The sequence below is a fragment of the Oncorhynchus gorbuscha genome, linkage group LG01, assembly GCF_021184085.1.
Source record: "Oncorhynchus gorbuscha isolate QuinsamMale2020 ecotype Even-year linkage group LG01, OgorEven_v1.0, whole genome shotgun sequence".
In the NCBI taxonomy this organism is placed as follows: Eukaryota; Metazoa; Chordata; class Actinopteri; order Salmoniformes; family Salmonidae; genus Oncorhynchus; species Oncorhynchus gorbuscha.
In genome coordinates this window covers 38,767,164-38,784,187 of record NC_060173.1, presented here as the reverse complement: position 1 = coordinate 38,784,187, position 17,024 = coordinate 38,767,164, and the positions used below count along the sequence as shown (strand labels likewise).

At 45.5% G+C, this 17,024-nt stretch overlaps 1 protein-coding gene across 2 annotated transcripts in view; it reads right to left on the bottom strand.

The window, feature by feature from the left end:
* Positions 1-300: 300 nt before the first annotated feature.
* LOC124037267 (core-binding factor subunit beta-like) overlaps positions 301-17,024 on the bottom strand; it is a 38,704-nt gene continuing 21,980 nt past the window's right edge. Inside the window, exons 4-7 of one of the 2 annotated variants that reach the window (XM_046351965.1) lie at positions 4,056-4,172; positions 3,712-3,807; positions 3,329-3,376; positions 349-487 (exon numbers count right to left, since the gene is read on the bottom strand). In XM_046351965.1, the coding sequence (XP_046207921.1) occupies positions 3,347-3,376; positions 3,712-3,807; positions 4,056-4,172 (243 nt within the window). In that variant the 3' untranslated portion in view covers positions 349-487; positions 3,329-3,346. Of the gene's footprint in view, positions 488-3,328; positions 3,377-3,711; positions 3,808-4,055; positions 4,173-17,024 lie in introns of both variants that reach the window. The other variant, XM_046351956.1, reaches the window with a different exon arrangement.

Below are 17,024 nucleotides of genomic sequence, written 5' to 3'. Positions count from 1 at the left end.
ATTTAAGAACAAAAGTGTTCCATTTAATCACCCAGTAATTTCCTATTTATAAAGCATTGTAAAAGAAAGTGCTGCCGAAATAGCTTGCATAGAGGGACAAAAGAAAACATAGGTAGGCAGGTGCTCCATGCATACAGAAGGCAATGTGGGTACTAAACTGAATGTATCAGATAGTGCAAAACCCCCCCGAAGACAAGGAGGTTTGGGTCGATCCTCTTACACCACACTTAAAAATGGACACCCACCTCACCCAGTCCCTTCTTAAAATTAAAAACGGCCCCACCCCCACCCACCCCCAAATCTCTAGCAATGTGGACTTTGGTCTCTCCAGTTAACAGCTTGGTGACAGGGTGTGAGACTGGCCTAGTACGATGGACAGGTCACCCTGACCCCACCCCCTGCGTCTCTCTGGCCTCTAGCGAATCTTGTGATCATCAGCGTTGTTGCCCATGTTGTTGCCAGGGCTGGGGTCTTGCTGTCGCCTGGGCTGTTGGCACAAGGAGAGAGAGATGGAGGGAGGGGGGGGGCAGATTTAATATAGCACACAATATCATGAGTGTGTGTGTGTAATGTGATGAGAATGGCCTTAGATGGGGCAAAAGTGAGTGCTGTATATGTCATACAGTATATTCAGCAGAGGGCACCAGAGAGCTTCCAGCTGAGGCTAAAAATGGATTTTCTTTTTTGGGCCGAATAGCAGACAGTCATTAGTCGTCGGGGAAGTCTTCAACATAACATGCTTTAAAAATAAAAAATGACTCGTCTGCCTGTCACAGATACATATGTTTATGTGTCTGCGTCTACATCTCTCCCAACATAGATATCTGTGAAACAGAAGGACAGACAGGCAGACAGACAGGCAGACAGAGGGAGAAAGCAGACGCTGGTCTCTCAGCTGAAATGGCATGTAGTCGTCATCCAAATGACTCACCATAATAGCTCCTTCTAACCCTGGTTCAGTCTACTACTTTAATCCTAAATGAGACACTGATGCTCATCCATTTTTCCACTTCAGAATCATAAATGTAAATAGAGTGTCTTCAAAACAATTAATAGCCCTATAGTTAAATATAAATAATTTAAGAATATTTTTATGAACTTAACAAGATTTTATGAACTGGCCGATCAAAGTTTTACTCAGTAGTTGCAGAGTGATTTTGATAACAACAACAGACATATGCATGGACACACACACAAACACACATACACACGAATGCTTCTGCCTTAGTTATCACTCATATTCACCCAGATTACAAACGGAAGGCGTCATGCTGTCCTTGAGTCAGTGAGCCAAATACCCCAGTTACGGTTTGGTAATGGTTGAAGAAAAAAACAATGTCTCAGGCCACACACCATGCAATGTGAACAGGACCAACCTCCAAGACAAGCAGAGTTAAGGAGTAATATAAAGAAACATCAGAAAGTATTCAACTTTTATATGTAATAATATACTGTGTGAAGTGCAGCAACTACTCTACAGACAAAATATGATTCTTTTGAGGAGAAGCGTTACAGTAAAGCCTCAGCCCTGAGTGGAGTGCTGTCGTAGTTACAGGGGGAGTGGGGGTGGCTGGAGAGGAGAGGACAAGCACAGTGATCGATCATTGAGCCAGCCGGCAGAGCGCTAGCCTGTACCACAAGTCAATAGAGCTGAGATTAGGCAGGGCAGACAGGGATCCTAATAAAAATCCATACTAATGCTATATTAATACTTTTACTGGCAGCACATCATTCATCCTCTAACTCCACCAGCAGAATGGGGCCTAATGAACACTGGACCATTTCTTCTGCATCCATCTTATCTTGATCAATCATCTAGATGGCCATCACTGTCCTGTCCTGAATCGCTCTCACACGCACGTGAGCACGCATGCACACACACACAGGAAAAACATAAAACCAGGACAATATTCATTAAAACATATTGATTATACAGTGATCAGAACAAGTACAGGCCACACAGCAGAGGAATTAACCTTATATGCTGTACTTAGACATACATTCTCAAGAGCTGACACTGACATCCCTGCTAGAGAAGAGCTGTGATTTCTGAACTAAATGACAGGTTTCTAAACCCTTAAGAGGCCTCCCAGCTACCACTGATGGCAGACTGTCATTGTGCTGTTGGCCTTGAGTTATAGTGGACTGAGTAGAAGTTCAGACCACAGAAATGCAACGGCTGAATGTACTCAAGGGCCAGGCGCCCATATCACATAAAAACAGGGTCCAGATGTCCAAATGCAAATCTAAAATAAAACCAACAATAGCATCTATCTCCTTCCCTGAGATGACAGCAGAGCAAGGGGATTCACTAATTAAAGAAATCGCTAAATGCTACAGTCCAATCAGAAAATTCTGGATCACAGCAGTTTATGAGACGACATACTGTAACTTGGATTTTTTAAACCCATTTAAATGTAATGAAAATGATTAGGGGGGTTTCATGTTTCCACCACAGTCAGTCAGTATTTGAGAATGAAACACATGGAAAGTCTTCCGTTAGAATACAGTATATGTCATACGTTGACGACGTGCACACCTTCCACACATGGTTCTGTTTGAGACTATCTCCTCCAGGCTCGATGTCAGTAGAGAAAATAATTATATGTTATTTGTCTTTGACCAATACATAATATCTTCATAAAGAGCATTGCCTTATAGATTTTCAGAAGAAAAGAGGCAATTCTTCCTGAGGGAGCTGGAAGGTATGTTTCTGAGGTAAGAAATACCAAATGTGAACATGAAAGCCCTGTTTCAGATCTCCCTCCCGCGCTCTCCCTCATCATGTGCTGCCAAGCTGTGGCAGATATGTCCCAGCAGGCCTTGCAGCGTACTCCTCCGGCAGCAGGGTGTGGGTGGGTGGTGTGTGTGTGGAGGTCTGTTCTCCATTAGGCACTGGGGGAAAGTGTGTGTGGGGGGTCTGTCTTCCAGTCTTCCAGCTTATACCCTGGTAGGATGTCCTGACCTGCACACATCCCACTATCATAAAATGCATAAAAAAATCCATAAAGCATATTCATATGACTGACCCCTTGACAGTTTATGGGGTTGAGAGGGAAGGAACCCACATTATCACTAAGCATTCATTACACAGTGTGTTAACTCAACAGATACAGTTCATATGTAACTTTCTTTCTCTCTTCCTGTCATTCACTCATTCTCTCTCTCTGCACATGCAGGCACTAAAACAGGCAGACTCAGATACTTCAAATTGTTCACATACATGCACATGCTCTCGTGTTGATTCATAAACCCACTCAAACAGACACCACACACACACAGGGTTTAGTGCATGACAGAGGGACATTGAAAAGCAAAGAAGACAGACCCTGGTCCTTGAATGCCATCAGTCCCAGATTTTTGATGCCACAGGGTCCTAAAAAAACACAATTTGGTTTTCATCTTAGAGGGGTTGCATTTAGGGTCTGTGTGTTCTAATCATGAATAAACTCTTCATGCACTAAACCTACATACCATAAAAATGCTTCAAGATGAAATACAAACACACACACACACAATGAGTTCTTGATTGTGTTAATGGTAAATATAAAAAACTAAATGGGTTATTCACACAATAAGAGTTTGCATGGTAACAAACACACAGGGGACACAACCAATCATCATATTCCAACAATACTTCTTAGCGTTAGCATTAATCATGTGACTAGGGGGGACATCACCAGGGATGTCAGTCAGTCCAGCCCATCTCACCTCCAGGTCCTCTCGGTGCGAGCGGTCTCTGTCCTCAAAGTCCCGGGTCCTCCTACGCGACTCCTCAAAGGATGCTAGCGCCAGGGCATCCTCATGCTGAACGCACACAGAGTGGGAGAGACACACAGAGACACACAGTTTGTTTGGACTGGTGAGTGGGTGTTTTATTTGTATATGGATAGGGGTAGGGGTGCAACCTGCTTAGTTGAGTTTAAGTTAAGTCATTCAAAAGTAGTGTATGTCAATGTGTGTATATACTGTAGCCAATTGTTCTACCTAGTTGTGTGTTTTGTGTTGGTGTGGTTGGAGACCAGGGGGTGTAATGTAATGGTATGATACAGTACCTGTGCTCTCTCCTCATCGAACTCCAGACAGCCCATCCCATCCAAGCGCTGCAGGTCTATGCAGCCCTTCCAGGTCACACACACTCCATTCAGGATCATAGGGGCCTTCAAGTACACCTGCAGACAGACCACACAGACACAACAATGCTCTGGCTCAAACATCGCGGAAAACATACACTTCCGAATTAATGCACAGACCTTGATACATTACTCAACCACAGTCATTGTGGCTCACTTTCAACCACTCAGATAAAAGTAGTAAGGTTTTCTCAAATACAGGGTCACCCAGTTCATTATCAGATGTCTGTCCTCTCCCACTCCATCTAAGGCCCAGTGGAGAGGTTAGAGGGATGCGGATTGGAAGGCGAAATAGGACAGTGGTTCCCCCCCACCACCCACATACATACACTAACATTTTCACTTTCTCTCTCTTCCCGTCTCACCTCAGGCCCAGCCAAGGCACAGAGTAGCACACAGAGGTTTGCTTCCTGCCATGTTGCTGTTTATTTATAAAGGCTGCTGTAGGATGGAGAAATAAAAAACCAAGGCTCTCCTATGACAGATCAGAACATCCTGACTTCATTTATACAAATTAGTGCGTGCGTATACATTAATACATGAATTAAGTATGTGAATATCCATAATAGGAGGAAGAAAGAGAGAGAGATAGAGGGAGGGAGAGAGACGAGAGGGAAACGGAGAGGGAGGGAGAGAGGGAGAGAGAAAGTGACAGAGAAATAGGGAGAGAGAGGGATTTGGGAGAGGGGGTGTATATGTATAGGACTGCTTACCAGAGAGTGGGAAAGAGTAACACAGTTTTTACCAACAAGGAATTTGGCAGGAGAAGTCCCAACCCCCTTCATTTTCAATGAGGGCATGCAGAGAAATGTGCAAGGGATTGTGGGAAGGTGAACGGCGAGATCCCTGCTAGCGGAGTGGTAGAAAAAGTTCAGCTCTGCTCTACTTTATGCAAATTGCAAGCGGAGCGAAGCGTTGACAAGATGAGGTGCCACTTCTGGTCAAAACCCACTGTGAGGGGGTTAAGTACATGACTGTCTGTTTGGCTTAGGGCCATAGAAATATCACATCCCTGAGACTCTGGAATTCAGTCCCAGACAAAAGCGTGCAGTCTGTCAGTCTGTGGGGTGATGTTTATTTCTGTAGCTGGGAGTATAGGGCAGGAGGAAGAGAGGGGAGGTGGCTTTGGCTATAAACACGTATAACCTCTTTCAGACATACTCACACACACGCAAACCTAATCACTCTGAAACACAAACACCAATCATAGCCATAAACACGAACCACTTATTTATTTCACAGGATAGCCAAGTTCACATTGTCAGGAGAGTCTAGCACCTAGAACCATAGCCTCTGTCCTCTCCGCTTCTATTCTTCCAACTCTTTGTCATCGCACGACTCCCACATCAATCCCGACTCTCCATCCAAACGATAATTCTTCCTCGCTGGCAACTTACTCTCTTCCTTCATCACCATCTTCTCCATCTGTACTCCCTCCTCTCTCTATCAGGTCCACACCTCACACATCAGGCTCTTTACTAGGGTTCCTTTAGTGCTGGGCGATGTGGCAAAAATATTATATCATGGTATTTGTCACATTTTTGATGGTATGATGGTATTTTATGTTTGTTTTTTGTAAATAATAAAAGTTCTAAATTTGCTTTAAGAGTAGTGTGTGACCTTAGGGTGGCAAAACATATTCTAAGTGATTTCAATGGGTCCTTCTCCATTCTGATTGTTTTATACTCTTCAATTCAACTTCAACCTAAAATGATTTCCTGCATTTCCTGCACTCATATGAGATCATTTCCACACTGCCACGATATGGGCAAAAATACTAGGCCTTATTTTTAACCAAATGTTGCAATTGCGATTTAGATCAAAACCCTTGGGTGAACTTTTGGAATCATGGAAATAGAATGTTTATTATAATTATATAGTTAGAATATAAATAATAGTGGGCACTTTGAATACAGTGTTGTTTGACATGACAACAAATGAAGATGCCATGGATGAGTTATTGTGACAGGGTAGGAACCAAATTAATGAACCAAATTAATGTGCAGTATTTCCTAGGAGACACTATAATCTTTGACAACATTATCTTTATTCAAATAGCCAACATATTCATGCTTTGTGTATTCCTCTTTGATTTAGAAGATACTGCTGCACAAACAACATGCTGATTTAAGCCTACGTTTACTCTGACTCAGTACTTGTATTAGCTAGTTAGCTAGCGATTGGCATTAGTGGCTAACACGATGTAGCTTAACTTGCTAAGAAAATACAAACTAGCTGTTTGCAGATGTAAGAAACACAAACTAATATTGTAATTATAGAACGCTTGTGGATTTATATTGATCAAAGTGACAACTGCATCATTGTCATCAACATTCTTGCATGTGCTGCATTGACCCTGCAGACTATATGAAAGTGTCTCGTGGTCAAGCAACAACAAATGCGCTCCTTGAGTGACAGGGGGCGGGGCTAGGTCTGTGTGGAAAGCGGCGTGGAGAGGAGAGAGGGATGATTCAAGTAGCGGAGTAAACTATAAAATTGGACGTTACACACGGCGTATTACATTTAACAAACACGACATTAAAATACCGTTATAGAAGGTAAAGTAAAAATCAAAACCGTTCTGTGCATAAATACCGGTATATAGTAAAATACGGTATACCGCCCAGCCCTAGGTTCCATTACAAAAAGTGTTCACATTTTCCACTGAACACAAGGGATATAGAGAAAACTAAGCCCATTCCAACCTTCTCTGAAAGCAATGAATCCATTGACACATGGTGGTACTTTCATTTGTCAGAGGCAAAGTTAAATCTTTAACTATGAACTGAATTGATCTAGTACACAAGCTGCAACTAATACACACTACACTACTCTACACTTCAACACAGTGTTTGACAAAGACACATAGGCTACATACATAAGTATAACAAATAATGGATGAACAAGAATGAATGTGAAATCTGCACCACAGCACATGCACATGGTTATGCGTGATATAACATTTCCAAGGACTTAAATATGCACCATAAGTGGTTCTGAGAATCCATATACCATGGGGCAGTGAGTTTAAAATAAACAGAAGATGAATGTCTGCATACATACAGTATATTTTTATCATTTTGGACCTCTCCACCTTTTTTGCCCTCCACCGGCCAACTTAAACAGAGCTTCCCCCAACCAATACAGTCCTTATAGCCATCAATAACACATTTAAACAGTTTGTCTCAGGTCCTTCCAGAAGGAAAATTCATGACTCTATCAGGCTAAACACACAGTTTATATTGGGGGGACGCCAACAATGCAGACATACGAGAAAAGCAGCTCCACTCACCCCCAGGTTATTTTGAGGCGGTATACTATGTACAGTACATTTGGAAAGTATTCAGACCGCTTCACTTTTTCCACATTTTATTACATTACAGACTTATTCTAAAATGGATTAAATAAAAAAAATCTACACAAAATACCCCATAATGACAAAGAGAAAACAGGTTTTTAGAATATTTTGCACATTTATTACAAATAAAAATCAGAAATACCTTATTTACATAAGTATTCAGACCCTTTGCTATAAGACTCGAAATTGAGCTTAGGTGCATCCTGTTTCCTTTGGTCATCCTTGAGATGTTTCTACAACTTGCTTGGAGTCCATTTGTGGTAAATTCAATTGATTGGACATGATTTGGAAAGGCACACACCTGTCCATATTAGGTCCCACAGTTGACAGTGCATGTCAGAGCAAAAACCAAACCATGAAGTTGAAGGAATTGTCCATAGAGCTCCGAGACAGGAGTGTGTCGGGGCACAGATCTGGGGAAGGGTACCAAAAAATGTCTTCAGCATTGAAGGTCCCCAAGAACACAGTGGCCTTCATCATTCTTAAATGGAAGAAGTTTGGAATCACCAAGACTTTTCCAAGAGCTGGCCACCCGGCCAAACTGAGCAATCGGGGGAGAAGGGCCTTGGTCAGGGAGGTGACCAAGAACCCGATGGTCACTCTGAGAGAGCTCCAGAGTGCCAGACGGAATCCACTTCTCAGTGAAAGGCACATGACAGCTTGCTTGGAGTTTGCCAAAAGGCATCTACAGGACTCTGACCATGAGAAACAAGATTCTCTGGTCTGTTGAAACCAAGATTGAATTCTTTGTCCTGAATGCCAAGCGTCACGTCTGGAGGAAACCTGGCACCATCCCTACGGAGAAGCATGGTGGTGGCAGCATCATGCTGTGGGGATATGTTTCAGCGGCAGGGACTGGGAGACCAGTCAGGATTGAGGGAAAGATGAATGGAGCAAAGTACAGAGAGATCCTTGATGAAAACCTGCTCCAAAGCGCTCAGGACCTCAGACTGGGGCAAAGGTTTTCCTTCCATCAGGACAATGACACTAAGCACACAGCCAAGACAATGCAGGAGTGGCTTTGGGACAAGTCTCTGAATGTTCTTGAGTGGCCCAGCCAGAGCCCAGACTTGAACCCGATTGGACATCTCTGGAGAGACCTGAAAATACCTGTGCAGCGACACTCCCCATCCAACCTGGCAGAGCTTGAGAGGATCTGCAGAGAAGAATGGGAGAAACTCCCCAAATACAGGTGTGCCAAGCTTGTAGCGTCATACCCAAGAAGACTCAAGGCTGTAATCGCTGCCAAAGGTGCTTCAACAAAGTACTGAGTAAAGGGTCTGAATACTTATGTAAATGTGATATTTCTGTTTTTTAGTTTACAAATTTACGAAATAATCTAAAAACCTGTTTTTGCTTTGTCATTATGGGGTATTGTGTGTAGATTGATGAGTGAAAATAATTATTTCATCCATTTTAGAATAAGGCTGTAACGTAACAAAATGTTTAAAAAAGTCAAGGGGTCTAAATACTTTCCGAATGCACTGTGTATATACAGACATACACTATAAGGCCAAAAGTATGTGGACAGGTGTATAAAAACGAGCACACAGTCATGCAATCTCCATAGTTAAACATTGTCAGTGGCCCGTACTGAAGAGCTCAGTGACTTTCAGCGTGGCACCGTCAAGTCAGTTTGTCAAATTTTTGCCCTGATAGAGCTACCCTGGTCAACTGTTATTGTGAAGTGGAAACGTCTAGGACCAAGAGGTAGGCCACACATGCTCACAGAACGGGACTGCCGAGTGCTGAAAAACTGTCTGTCCTCTGTTGCAACACTCATTGCCGAGTTCCAAACTGCCTCTGGAAGCAACGTCAGCACAATAACTGTTCGTTGGGAGCTTCATGAAATTTGTTTCCGTGGCTGAGCAGCCGCACACAAGCCTAAGATCACCATGCGCAATGCAAAGCGCCGGCTGGAGTGGTGTAAAGCTCACCACAATTGGAGCAGTGGAAACGAGTTCTCTGGAGTGATAAATCACGCTACCTGCCCCAATGCATAGTGCCAACTAGTGCCAACTGTAAAGTTTGGTGGAGGAGGAATAATGGTCTGGGGCTGTTTTTCATAGTTCGAGCTAGGCCCTTGGTTCCAGTAAAGGGATCTTAACACTACAGCATACAATGACATTCTAGACGATTCTGTGTTTGGGGAATGCCCTTTCCTGTTTCAGCATGACAATGCTCCCGTTTACATACAGCATATTATCAGTGATTTGATGTGTGTGAACTGATCTCTGATTTACTGCTTCACACTAACCGTATTGGGCTTGAGTGGAGCCAGACCATGTTGTTTAGAGAGAGAGAGGGGAAAGTGATGGGGAGGGGGGCAGATTGAGTGGAGTTGAGCGGAGGTGGTGTTGGAGTAATTTATGGCCTGTTGAGTGGTCACTGGTGTCCTGGAGAGAGAATTTGCACAGAGTGACACACAGGGAGGAGGGAGGCTGGAGGTAACATAGTGGTTTATCGGTTGGGTAAGGCTAGATAGTTAACCTACCTAGTTAATCTACTTTATCATAGACATAATGTCCATAGACAGTGTCACATCCTGATCTGTTCCACCTGTCCTCTTTATTGTCTCCACCCCCTCCAGGTGTTGCTTATTTTCCCCAGAGTATTTATCCCTGTGTTTCCTGTCTCTCTGTGCCAGTTCATCTTGTATGTCCAAGCCTACCAGCGGTTTTTCCCGTTTTCCTGCTTTGCCTTTTCTCCTGTGTCTGCATTTGGGTCTTGCATAGTGTCATGATACAGATGGAGGAATGTGGAGAAATGGAAAAGAGAAAGAAAAATACAATACAATATTTTTACAGTAAAATAGAGACAGATAGAGATGTGTGGTGCAACAAGTTTGGAGGGAGGTGGAGGCTGCCTGCTCAGAGGGAGGCTGTAGATGCCTGCAGGGTGGAACTGGTTTAGGGGATAACACACAGAGGATCAGTGTGTTTGTGAAGACGGGTGGGGGAGTGTGTGCGTGTGTGTGTGTGTGTGTGTGAGCTTGCTTTGACAATGTTGACATATGTTTCCCATGCAGATAAAGCCCCTTGAATTTAATTGAATTGAGAGAGGGAGACAGAGAGAGAGAGGCAGAGAGAGAGAGGGGGAAGAAGAGAGACAGAGAGAGAGACAGAGAGAGAGAGAGGCAGAGAGAGAGAGAGAGAGAGAGAGAGAGAGAGAGAGAGACAGAGAGAGACAGAGAGAGAGGCAGAGAGAGAGGCAGAGAGAGAGAGGAAGAGAGAGACAGAGAGAGAGACAGAGAGAGAGGCAGAGAGAGAGGCAGAGAGAGAGACAGAGAGAGAGAGAGAGAGAGAGAGAGAGAGAGACAGAGAGAGAGACAGAGAGAGAGGCAGAGAGAGAGAGAGGCAGCGAGAGAGAGAGGAAGAGAGAGAGACACAGAGAGAGAGAGAGAGAGAGAGAGAGAGAGAGAGAGAGAGAGAGAGAGAGATGGGGTGGGGGTTAATACTGGGATTCAATTCTTTGGAAGCTGTTGATTCCTAAAGCCAAAACAATCCTGATCTTCCCCTTGAGACATTATGTGCTCATAAATGCCCAGAGCTACCGGACATCCATTTAGATACACTCCTGTCCATCTCAGTCATCTCAATGCTCTAAATAAGTGCAAGTAAGTGAATACAATGCTTTGAATAAGCATTCCATATATTCTTCAACAGTGCAGCTCAAATGTGCCTTTTACCTTGGCTCTGGTTGTTATGTACACAGTATGTGTTTATAGTCAAGACTACCCAGACTCTGTGATAATAAAGTATGTGTTATGTACTGTATGTGTTTATAGTCAAGACTACCCAGACTCTGAGATAATAAAGTATGTGTTATGTACTGTATGTGTTTATAGTGAAGACTACCCAGACTCTGAGATAATAAAGTATGTGTTATGTACTGTATGTGTTTATAGTGAAGACTACCCAGACTCTGAGATAATAAAGTATGTGTTATGTACTGTATGTGTTTATAGTGAAGACTACCCAGACTCTGAGCTAATAAAGTATGTGTTATGTACTGTATGTGTTTATAGTGAAGACTACCCAGACTCTATGATAATAAAGTATGTGTTATGTGCTGTATGTGTTTATAGTCAAGACGACCCAGACTCTATGATAATAAAGCTACACAAGACCGCTACAAATAAGAAGCACTGTAACGGCGTTCTTCGTTTGTCAAAAGAGAGTCGGACCGAAATGCAGCGTGGTGGTTACTCATGATCTTTAATGAAGGATCGCGATACATGAAATAACTTATACAAAATACAAAACAACAAACGGAACGTGAAATCTAATTACAGCCTATCTGGTGAACACTACACAGAGACAGGAACAATCACCCACGAAATACACAGTGAAACCCAGGCTACCTAAATACGGTTCCTAATCAGAGACAACGAGAATCACCTGACTCTGATTGAGAACCGCCTCAGGCAGCCAAGCCCATACAACACCCCTACTAGCCGCAATCCCAATAACCACAAAACCCCAATACGAAATACAACAAAACAAACCCATGTCACACCCTGGCCTGACCAAACAATCAACGAAAACACAAAACACTAAGACCAAGGCGTGACAAGCACAAATGAACAAACAACATGGGCACATTCTCTGCACACAAAGCGCTATATGATTAACATGCTCAAACACACAGAAAATAAGGCAAAGCTAAGACAGTGAGGTCTGAACATGTCTGTCTCTAGTGCTTGAATGTATACACTGAGAGGTGCTGAGAGACATGCAGACTTACTGAGATACAGTACATTGACTCACACTTTAGGCAGTATGTCTGAGAGGAGAGGGAGGTGTGGACTAGCCAAAACATGGCTAGAGTAGTGATAATGGAACCTTCAGACCAGAGAATGTAGTAACACACTTTCACACGCCATGTGTCTGTTAAGGCTATACTGTGTAAGTCCCTCCCCAATCAACCGCTCCCAAAGTATAGAGAGCAGGAAGTAGAAGACAGACGTGTCACCCTGTGTGACATCCTGCTTCCAACGATGCAGTTCTCTACAAAGTAAGACAGAAGAGACAGACTCGAAGCAGATGTCATATGCTCCAGCAATGGGGAAGTGATCATTTATATATTCGTCCAATTACAGCGACCCAGGAGTGTGGGGTGCACCCCTCATCTATCTATCTCAGAGACATTAAAAGTGTGTGTGTGCCTGTATACCATTGCCCGATGTTTAAACGCTGTCAGACATACACTGAGGTCAACAAAGCGGCAGCTTTACGGCTGGGGAAAGCAGTATTTCTATCTAGGTAAACAAATGATCAGGAATAAATTAGAAATGCAAACACAAAACACACACGCAGGGTAAGATGTGGATTCTGGTGAAGTTTGTTTTTTCTGTCAGATACATGCCCAGTCCCACGTTCACTGCATTTCTTTAGAGGCTATTTCTAGCAAGCCTCAAACAGGGGCTTCATTTACGAGAGGGCCAAGCCCAGACCTTCCCATGCTGCACTTGGGCGAGGCGGGGGAGCCTCTCGGCTCTCAGATTGGAGTCGGCTCAGTGTGCTCAGCCCAGACCCAGCAGCGTCTAAAGGCAGAACAAACTCTCCTCCAGTCATTGCACTGCTGAAATGACTTCCACATCTGTAAGAAACTGCATGGCTTTGTAAAAGCACGATGACTTGGAGAGGGAAAAATTTAGACGGGAGCGCAGAAACGATCTAACCACAAACTTCCTCTTCAGAAATAAATGTCAACCCCCACATCACCCCCACCCCAGTGACTGACACACGATCATGTGTGCGCAGGCACAAAAGCACAAAAGCGCACACACACACACACACACACACACACACACACACACACACACACACACACACACACACACACACACACACACACACACACACACACACACACACACACACACACACACACACACACACACCATACCATACCATACCATACCATACCATACCAAATAGGTACATTGTGAATAAAAGTGGCAAAGAACTTGAATTGATGAAACACCCACATCTAAACAGGGCAGTTATTGGGTGTGCAATAACTGGGACTGGGTCCAAAGATGCCAACATGGCAGAGTCTAACTGACCCAGCTGAACCAGACACACCTAAACCATGAGGACAAAGATGGGAACACAAATATAAAACCATTGGTTGAGACTACAGACTCTGGCTGGAGAGGTCCATTGTCCACAGATCCACAAAGGAAATGAAAACATCACGGCCATGATTTGTGAGCAGCAATAACTGTGGTCCACGTACCTCCATAAAGGTGGCCGAAAAAGACTGAGAGAAGAGTACCCTTGACCTCTAACACAAGAGAGATCCTATGCAGGACCAGGATCTTTGGCTTAACAGAAATGCCATACACACAGCCACAGGGAGGGATTTGTTGTATTTTGTATTTGTTTAACCTTTATGCAACCAGGCAAGTCAGTTAAGATCAAATTATTATTTGCAATGACGGCCTACCCCGGCCAAACCCGCACGACGCTGGGCCAATTGTGTGCCGCCTTATGGGAATCCCAATCACAGCCAGTTGTGATACAGCCTAGATGACACAGTAAACTACTGTAAAGTCTCAAAGTTAAGTATGGATTTGACCAACATTCTGCTGTGGTCTAAGCAACAGTATTATATTAGAAAAGCACACAAGGAGTGGTGCTGTATACTGTCCTGTGGTCAGTGTGGTGTCCCTGCCCTGGCCAGCCCTGGGAGACACTGACCCCATCCCAGGTCCACTCCACTGGGGCACTCCTCCCCTCCCTCCTCTCTACAGCCCAACTCCAACTGGCCTGAGGCTGAGCTGTCCTCCCATCCCATCCATCCCAGCTACCCTCAGTCTCTCTGTGAGTCTGAGCTTATAAGAGCAGTTGCAGAACATTCATGCTCTTAAGGAACACCTTTGATTTGAGGAACAAAAACAGCAGATGAAGGAATGTAGGGACTGGAGCTCAATCACTCAACATCACACAGCAGGACAATATGACAGGGGGGCGTCCATATCTCTGAGGCCTTGTTTTGCACTTGACAATAGCAATCATGTTGGGGTACAACAGGACACTAGTGTACTCGGATGAGAGTGGAGGTTAGTCGGTCTCTTTCAGGCTGTGCACACGGTTGTTTGCAGAGCCTTGGCACAGGGCCTGGCAACAAGCATGACGCAGCCGAGCCACTGGCACAGGGCCTGGCAACAAGCATGACGCAGCCGAGCCACTGACACAGGGCCTGGCAACAAGCATGACACAGCTGAGCCACTGGCACAGGGCCTGGCAACAAGCATGACACAGCCGAGCCACTGGCACAGGGCCTGGCAACAAGCATGACACAGCCGAGCCACTGACACAGGGCCTGGCAACAAGCATGACACAGCCGAGCCACTGGCACAGGGCCTGGCAACAAGCATGACCCAGCCGAGCCACTGGCACAGGGCCTGGCAACAAGCATGACCCAGCCGAGCCACTGGCACAGGGCCTGGCAACAAGCATGACCCAGCCGAGCCACTGACACAGGGCCTGGCAACAAGCATGACACAGCCGAGCCACTGGCACAGGGCCTGGCAACAAGCATGACACAGCCGAGCCACTGTCACAGGGCCTGGCAACAAGCATGACACAGCCGAGCCACTGGCACAGGGCCTGGCAACAAGCATGACACAGCCGAGCCACTGGCACAGGGCCTGGCAACAAGCATGACACAGCCGAGCCACTGGCACAGGGCCTGGCAACAAGCATGACACAGCCGAGCCACTGACACAGGGCCTGGCAACAAGCATGACACAGCCGAGCCACTGGCACAGGGCCTGGCAACAAGCATGACGCAGCCGAGCCACTGGCACAGGGCCTGGCAACAAGCATGACGCAGCCGAGCCACTGACACAGGGCCTGGCAACAAGCATGACGCAGCCGAGCCACTGGCACAGGGCCTGGCAACAAGCATGACCCAGCCGAGCCACTGGCACAGGGCCTGGCAACAAGCATGACCCAGCCGAGCCACTGGCACAGGGCCTGGCAACAAGCATGACCCAGCCGAGCCACTGGCACAGGGCCTGGCAACAAGCATGACCCAGCCGAGCCACTGGCACAGGGCCTGGCAACAAGCATGACACAGCCGAGCCACTGGCACAGGGCCTGGCAACAAGCATGACACAGCCGAGCCACTGACACAGGGCCTGGCAACAAGCATGACGCAGCCGAGCCACTGGCACAGGGCCTGGCAACAAGCATGACACAGCCGAGCCACTGGCACAGGGCCTGGCAACAAGCATGACACAGCCGAGCCACTGACAAAGGGCTCCTCATTTAGACACGTGCCAAAGGCTCGTCAGCAGATCTGGGTGCTCTCAGAGTAAAATAAAAGCACTTCAGATAGAAGGAGAGCAGGGCTGCAATCCCAGCCACAGGGGGCAGAGAGGGCAGTGAGCCCGCACACAGAGGATCATTGTCCTCACACACCTCATGGGTGCTAGTTTGTCTGAATGTGAGTGTGTGTGTGTGTGTGTGTGTGTGTGTGTGTGTGTGTGTGTGTGTGTGTGTGTGTGTGTGTGTGTGTGTGTGTGTGTGTGTGTGTGTGTGTGTGTGTGTGTGTGTGTGTGTGTGTGTGTGTGTGTGTGTGTGTGTGTGTATGCTAGGAAACAACTGCTATAACAGTACTAATTATGTTATTGAGTGTCTGGGACGTGTGTGGATGTGAGTGTATTATTCACACAGTGACCATCAGCATGTGGGGATGACAGATCCCACCCAGGGCCTGAGCTCCCTCTCCTTCTCTCCTCTCTTTCTCCTTCTCTCTCTGACTCCCTCTCTGACTCTCTCTCTCTCTGACTCGCTCTCTCTCTGACTCGCTCTCTCCTTCTCTCTTTCTCTGTGTCTCCAGGGTAAGTATGATGTGGTTCCCCCCTGTAATGTGTGTGTATTTCCAGGCACCATGTTGTGTCATCATGCCTGTTCTGAAGTTATGCCTAAAAACATGTCAAGTTGACTTCGAAAGTTGTTTTGTTTTGGATTTAAGCCAACCCTAACCCCTTTTCTAACCTTACAGTAACTTATTCTCCTAACCTGCTACGTTAATTATCCTGACCTGCTATATTATTTATCCTAACCTGCTGTGTAAGTTCTGACATAAGCTGTATATTATCTAGTCGAAAACCCTGTTCTGATTCCACCCTCCCGAATCCTCTGACCCCCACCCTCCCATAAGCCTCCATCGCAACCCCACAATGGGCGGCAGCATAGCCTAGCGGTTAGAGCGTTGAACTAGTAACCGAAAGGTTGCAAGATCAAATCCCCGAGCTGACAAGGTACAAATCTGTCGTTCTGCCCCTGAACAAGGCAGTTAACCCACTGTTCCTAGGCCGTCATTGAAAATAAGAATTTGTTCTTAACTGACTTGCCTAGTTAAATAAAGGTAAAATATATATATTTTAAATGCTGTGCTCTGGGCAGGGCTACATCTAGGTTGGGAGTCTTCAGGTTCCGGTCCAAAGTCACAAACACACAGAGACAGATGCCCATGTTCCCCTCTCCCCTCCAGGTCTGTGAAACCATGCCAGC